General features: G+C 46.4%; 1 protein-coding gene across 1 annotated transcript; it reads right to left on the bottom strand.

Moving 5' to 3' along the window:
- Positions 1–1,305: 1,305 nt before the first annotated feature.
- K441DRAFT_707958 (uncharacterized protein) lies at positions 1,306–6,834 on the bottom strand. Its single transcript, XM_067653752.1, has 8 exons — positions 6,515–6,834; positions 5,663–6,464; positions 5,449–5,603; positions 3,971–5,398; positions 3,601–3,918; positions 2,958–3,554; positions 2,134–2,908; positions 1,306–2,085 (listed from the first exon to the last, which is right to left on the bottom strand). Exons 1-8 carry the CDS (start codon positions 6,676–6,678, stop codon positions 1,603–1,605), a joined length of 4,722 nt encoding a protein of 1,573 aa, XP_067499607.1. The 5' UTR covers positions 6,679–6,834; the 3' UTR covers positions 1,306–1,602.
- Positions 6,835–7,538: the final 704 nt, after the last annotated feature.

The following is a 7,538-nucleotide window of genomic DNA, read 5'->3' as shown; positions in this document are numbered from 1 at the left end:
TAATATAATACTGGCTAGACTAACGCTAGAGAGGTATATAGGAGTTAAAGGTATAGAGGCTAACTAAGGCAAGAGAAACCTAAGCCATAGTATAGTTAACGCTATAGGGGGTAAATACTCTAGGGCTCTAAGAAGGCCTAATAAAGGTAGAAAATATAATAGCAATACTTTTAAGAATAGGAATAATAGGACTAAAAGACTGGATCTACTAGGTGGGTATTCTAGTAGGTAGCCTAAAATGTAAATATGGCTAGCTAAGACAGACACCAAAACATATAATACTGTTATACCCCTTACGCACTAACTAAGAAGTAATGCTCTTAGTAGCTAGCATAGAAAACTATAATATACTACTCTTAATACAAAAAGGCCTTAAAGCGGTTAGGCCGGTATAATAGTATATTTTCCTTAAATAGCTTAAAGTTAATATTCTCTATATATAAGAGTAGAACTTTAGTAACGTTTATATAACCGCTAGCGGTAGGAAGTACTAAGGACTCCCTAAGAATAATTGCTATAAAAGCCAGCCCGATCTTGCTTAGTTCGCCCTTAATATACTTATAATACCGCCTATATCGGATAAATACAAGCGGCTATTTAGTAGCTATAAGATCCTTAAAGACCATCGCTCTCGCCTATAAATGGATATTATTAAGGTAAATAAGTGTCTTCGCCACTGGTACGGGCCTCTAAATAAGGGAGCGTTTAATAATTTGGAAGTAGGAGCAGTAGAAGGAGAGCCTATACCATAATTAGTATTACTAAAGGAGGCCTTAAAGGCTTAAGTTGCTGCATACACTAAAGCCATTGAAGAAGCTGTATAGACGGTAGCGGTAAAGGCAGTAGCAGCGGAGGTAGCTTCGGCGGAGGGAGCTGCGACTAAGTCAGTGGTTATAGAGTCGGATGAAGGCGACAATGAGGGCGACGATAAGGACGCATACGCCGCCTTTAAGGTGGTTGAGGTGGAAGATAAGGTTATTAAGGAAGCTGCGTAGGAAGCTGAGCGGTTTAAAGTCAATTTGGTAAGTTTAACCAAGTACTACCTCGTTACCCCAACACCAACCTATTGCTAAAACTTACTATTTATAGTATATATTTAAACTGGAGCTGCATTGGAGCCCTGGAGCTCCACCGCCTTTTTGACGTATGGAGTGGATTTAGGGGTGAAATCCACTCCAATCCAATCCTTTCACTGGGACTGGTTGCTTACTTGGATAACAACCTACGGGAGAGCGAGGCTTCTGGCACAGAGAAATAACACATTTTAGAGAGCTTGAGGTTACTAGATAAGTGGATGTTAATTTGCGCCTGAATAAAAATAGCAAATATTTAGTAACCAGTGCGGGATTGCAGTGAAAATCTTATGTTATAATACCCAGGCACAGTCTGTTAAGTGAACAGTTGCGGTCCAGCTAGGGCTCCTAGATTGCTTAGTAGCCAACATTGCTTGCGCACATCGAAGGTATCGCAACCGTATCAATAACATGACCAGCTTATGGGCCCGAAATCTCATTCTAAAAATGAAACTACACAGAAGTTACACTTATTAGCGTTGACTCAAGCTTCCGGAGTGCCGCCTGCCTGAAAAGCTTAATAGAAACTTCAGGCTGCGGGTGTCACCGTATACTTCTCCGCCCTAAACTCCAGCTCACCGTACAACCGTAACTGTGCCGGATCCAAATACAGCTTCAGCCCCATTCCTGAGTATCCAAGACTATACACTCTCGCAAACAGATACACCTCGTTTGCGGGCGCACTTATCGGCAGCATCATAGCTTCAATTCTATCAAACTGGTTTGGACTAACGAAAAACGGTACGTGTAGAGCTCCAGTCGTTGCCTTGACTTCGATATAATACTTTGGGCGACGGCCAGTCCAGATTGAGGCGTCAAGGTATCCTCTTTGGATGAGCAAGTCGGTCAGTTTACTCTGCTGGTCGTCGTAGACAATGTCTGCAGTCTCTGAACCGTGCCAATTATCGATGTCACAGTAAGACTCGTGGGCACGGACTCTATGTCGTATAGTACTCTGCCAATTCTCGCGCGTGAACTGTGGTAGCCCAAGGCTGGTAAGGAGTTCGAAAATCTAGTCTTAATTAGTACCTTCTGGTTAAGTCATGTGAGTAATACTTACAAAGAGCTCTCCAGCAGCGCCAGTTTTAAACTCCCTCTCACCTTGAACGGGAGAGTAGAGGGCAGAAGAAACATCAAATTCGAGCGAAGGCGATGTAGGTACGCTAATGGTCTCGCCTCTTTGGGGAAGTGATCCCAGCTCTCTGGCAGTCTTGATGATGAAGTCCAACAGCTGGTTATATTGCCCTGGCCATTCTTGCTGGACAGGCGGAGTGCTGAAGATGGACGAGGCCGGGGTCGCGGAACCATCGTCGCGGAACTCTACTCCTGGCAATGGGCTTCTGGAGGAATATCCAGGAGCTATATTCGAGGATGCTCGGCGTTGCGGTTGGTCAGGAGTGAGTAGGCTTGGAGGAATGAGCTCTTCGCTGTTACCATCATTCGGCCTTTCGACACCTTCGAGCTCGATAATGCCAGCTTCTTCGAGAAGGGTATCAACATCGAGGAGACTAGGTGCAGTGATTATGGCACCCAATTCCACCCCGGGGCCGTCACTACTGGCACCGAGATGCTTAAGCAGCATCCGTGGGAGTGTATGTGTGAGGCACACGTGGTGGCGCTTTCTATCCTTTGGAATATAGAGCCTCAGCCTGCCATCTTGTTCCTCTAGATGGAAATACGCAATGTCTCGAGGAACTGTGACTGCAGATTCGTCTTGATGGATTGTTATGACTTTGGAGATGCTGTCGCTGAGATACACGTCTAGATTCTCTAGCATTCGAAATGCTGCCAATGGATCCTGGTGAACCCCTGAGCTCCGGAGGTGGGCAGCATAACTAGAGAGGTTGGCACGAGTTCAAGTTTTGAAAAGTTGACGTTACTTACCGGCAGATTGCGTATGCTTTCCTCCTCAGGTCATTGGTAAGCCGCTCATAAACAAAACCACCCTCGACTTTTGTCTGCTCCTCTACCCTATCGGACATAAACAGACCGTCAAGCCTCAAGCCGAGCAAGAACGGCTTCATGGAGTGGACTTCTTCCAAGGAGAAGTCCAGAATCTTAATCTTTGCAAAGAACATCTCACCATATTCACGCCTATCAATGATAGCGAAGTCTTCCTTGCTATTCACCCATTCTAGATTCCCAGAAGGCATAGCTACTGGGAAACACTCGCAATCTGACAAACCGTCTAGGTCGTTTGGGGTTGGATTGAACGCGCAAATGTTCAATATTGCCTGCTTGATGTTTTCTTTGCTCGGGGAGTTCGATGCCTTTTCCTTCAAAGCATGAACATGCATCCGAAGGGTCGGTCTTGGAATTCTTAGGATACCAGTGAAGAGTTTAATTTGCCCCACGTATTCACTAGCAATAGAAACTTTGCCGGGGAGCTGAATATGATTTTCAGCCCAGACACATGCATCGGGCGCGTACCATCTTTGAGTTTTCGGATAATGGATGAGCGCTTTCTCCTCAAAGCGGCAGCTGCGACAGTCAGAACTTGCTCATAATTGAGGAATTTGGTAGGTACCGAATCAATTTGCGACTGTCTTCGTCCCGAGCTACATTACTCAGCTTTGTGTATAGCTTAGCGATATTCGCATCTGTGCCAAAAGAAAATTGGCGTTCCCTGATGGACACTAGGTAGTCCAGGAAGTGTGGTATTTTCGCATCCGAAACTTCGAGGACAGTGACAAACAAGTGCTGAAGGCCTTGATAATCTTCGAAACTTGAAAGGCGAGGCTGAAAATCAAACCACGGTGGGCCTTTCCAAACACAGCGTCTCCGGGACGTCCAGTGGGCAGAAGTCGGCTTGGGAATCCAGAGGTAATCGGAATCGAAAGTCTCCCTAGCCAAAGTCAGTAATCAACCGTCGCCCTGACCTCAAAGGTGAGAGTTACCTTAGGAGCTGAACTTGATCCGGGCTATGGCAAAATTTCTGCAGTTCCAGGTAGATCTCGGAAATCACTTTGACATTCGTGCAGTTATTAATTTTTGTCTGCCTCAGGACAGCCAGCCAGAACTGAATATTTTCTTCCGTTACCACCCCGAATTGCTTAAGGAAGTACCATTTACCTGCAGTAGATTCTGTGATACCTTCGAGCTCCTTGATAAATCCGAAGTCTTGTTGCACACCAAGCCGGTCAGCGACGGCAATCAGCTTCGGTAAAGGGAGATACGTGGATTCAAGCTTCTTCTTTGTGTCTGAGTGGAGTATAGGAATCTCGCAAAGAGCGAACTTGGAAGTCCAGGAATCCGAAATGGAGAACTGGCTCCAATTTGCTTGGAGGACTCCCAGGAGGAACTCTGGTCGTTTCGCTGCAATGTAATCAAGTTCTGGAGAGGTGGAGTTGGTAATTGAGTTAGACCTTAGGCGAAGCTGAATTGATGTTTTGACCTCTAGGAACTGGTAGATCCAGCTTATCGCGGTCTGGTCATTTCGACGATCAAGTTTGTCAACAAGGTCATAGTAGTTAGAGTGTAGAACCTGTACCTTGGACTTCAACTCTTTCGTACCATCATTTCCTAGAATACTGAATGCCGCGTAAGTACCTTGTGCGCGAGGACAATATATCCAGCCGGCGGAAGTATCTCGAGGGTTAAACCACTCGTTAACCTTGCGCACGAATTGTATCTCTACTCCCTTGTCGGGCATTTTGTCGTTATGCCAGAATAGAAATTCGACATGGGACATGTGAGCCTGCCAAGAAGTCCCCTGGATCCGATTAGCTTGGTAGACTTGCTGAATCAACGGAAAAATCCTCAATGGCGCGCATTCAGTGACACCAAGCTTGGAAAATAACCTTGCTCGGCTAAGGTTGTGCAGGGTATCGCCGTCCACAAGATTCAGAGGTAGATCCGTTGGAATGTCAATTCCACCAGAGGTTGGGAAGAAGATACTAGCGTTGCGAGGTGCCACCCAAGTCCCTTTACTGAGGGGAACCAAAGGAAGTAGCATGATAGCAGAAGAATACTGAGCCACATCCAGAGCATTTGTCAAGATGTCGGCAACTCTGGTCTGCCAATTTGATTCTGAGGGCATTGAATGCATTCGAGGTTGTTTGCGGTGCAGGTCGTGCTTCAGTCTAGCGATTAATCCGCTAATGGTTAGGGCCTCGGCACCCAGCTTCCTGAGTATTGGCAGATCAAGGTCTTGGTTGTATTTATCGGAAATATAGGCACTGTGCCCATTATCAAGATCTGGGAGCAAGGGTTCTCTGGAGCCAAATTTGTATATATTGGGGACGATCCGAAGTTGAGACAGCATCACGGGTGCCTCGCTAAGTGTGAAAAAGACTTGTCGTTGTTTGACAATCTCGAGCAGCATGCTCTGCAATCGACCCCAGAAGTCGTCTGCAATTCATCGGTGGTAATGTACCGAATCCATTGATGCTTCAAGGTAGGGTGAGTGAGGAACTCGTCAATGGCACTTGAGAACAGCTGTGAAACCTCTTGGAGCAATCTGATATTCCATGGCCGGTCGAAGACGTCTTCACGGCTGGCTTGTGTGATAAAGTCAGACTGGATGAGAAACTAAAATAAAAGTTGTTAGAGAAGACCCTTCATCTCAAACTTTCATATGCATAACTTACCTTATATCCCACCTTTCTTAAAGGAAGGAAAGCGAAGACAGGCTGCTCCTCGGCAATTGGTGCATCGTAATGATCCATTGGGAATGCAAGGATAACCTCCGCCTCTTTGATACCCTTTCGTGCTTCGTCATGTGGCATGCTACTGATTGTCCGTCTCGCGGTCCAAAAATTCAGGACCGATGATTCAGATCCAATGGTCTTGCTGATTTTGACGCGATTGCCAGTCGATGTTGATGAATATACCGTCTCCACCACAGCACCGGTGGCTGGTTCAAGATGAACGGACAATCTCCTTAGCTTTTTGAGAAACAACAGGAGCGTATCAGGCAAATCTTGGAACTCTTTAAATAATGCTTCCCTGTTGCAATTATCTAGCAGATACAGAGTTATCCGCGTTCTAACACCTTCGGGGACATCTCCCTCTTCTTCGTTTAGAGGCGTGACCATACCCAATCCATCATCATTACCGTCTCGCCGGTACTCGAATGCAAACGAATACGAGCCAGACTGTACGTGTACCTTGTGAGCGACCTTGAAGACGGATTTAAACCCGATGCCCTTTTCACCAATATATCCTTGAATACAAGCCTTGGTGCTTTCGCCGATGGAACATATTGCGCGGATGTTTGCTTCGGAGAAGCCATCTTCATTTGAATCAATAACGATCCGGTCTTGGCAGACATTGAAACTGAGTGATGGTGCTTCAGATGCCATATTGGCGATAGAATAACCGTTATCTTCCGCATTCTGGATAAGCTCGTACACGAACCGGGTATCTTTGGCGTAGAGGTTGGTCGCCAGTCTCGCCAGAGTCAGCCCCAATTGAAGTTTACAGAGATGGGGAATTCATACGTTTTTGTAGCAGCGCCTAACTTCCTCCGAATGTTTTCGAACATCTCCAGGATGTCCGGGTCTTCCCGTTGAAGGAATTCCCTCTGTTTTGCCGTTATTCCACCATTTTTCTTCCTTAAGTCGTCGATAAACCGCCGGGCTTGGTCTCTCGACGGGGACGCCATATGATCGACTTTGCGTAGTTATGTTGGGTGTTCGCTGTTTTACAAGAGTAAGAAAGGCGCACACAGAAAAGAACGAGGGATTATGCTTCCATTTGTTCCGTCCGATGGTCCCTTTTATTTCATCTGTAACGCCGGCCATGCACGCCTGACTGCGGCGTAGCACCCCCGACTGCGGCGTAGCACCTCCAACTAATATTCGCGAATATCCACGGCCAAGCCTGCAGCCAAGCCGTGGATATACACGAATCTTACCCCCCTACTAACCGAGCCGCTGATTCGCGCGTACTATTGGCCCATTGGGCCAGCCCTGCGCCCGTGTATTTACCCTATGCGGTAAGGTTACTTATCCGCTCGCTAAGCGGCCAGTAGGTATACTTTCTCTACCTCTCCTCCCTAGCCTACATCTGCATATATAAAAAAAATAGAACCCCCCGAGGGCGGATTCTATAATACTAGCAGCGTTCTATTTTATAGTAGCATTAATTAGTCGCGTAGAGATTAATGTCGCGAATAATACTAAACTACGTATTAACGCGCAGAGTGTCCCTGTTAGCGACTCAGTCAATCGAGGCATAAGCACTGCAAGAAGGACGCATGCAAGCCTGTACGATTGGATTGTCTATAAACGAGGATCTAAAGCTAGAGAAAGGAAAGGAGAAAAGGACCAGCGCCGGTCGAAGAAGGGTTCTTTTATGCGGTCCTCTAGTTACGTAATTGCGAAGTTTTGCTAAGTTCTGCCAACCAAGTTCTACCGTTTTCTGCCAGTGCCGTGACATTACCCCCCCCCTTAGTAAAGCCTGCCCTTAGGCTTTATATGCCCATATTATACCTACGGGGCGTTCTTATCCTTATATTCTTCT

This window comes from Cenococcum geophilum, assembly GCF_001692895.1.
Source record: "Cenococcum geophilum 1.58 unplaced genomic scaffold K441scaffold_50, whole genome shotgun sequence".
Classification (NCBI taxonomy): Eukaryota; Fungi; Ascomycota; class Dothideomycetes; order Gloniales; family Gloniaceae; genus Cenococcum; species Cenococcum geophilum.
This window is presented reverse-complemented; position numbering and strand designations above follow the sequence as displayed.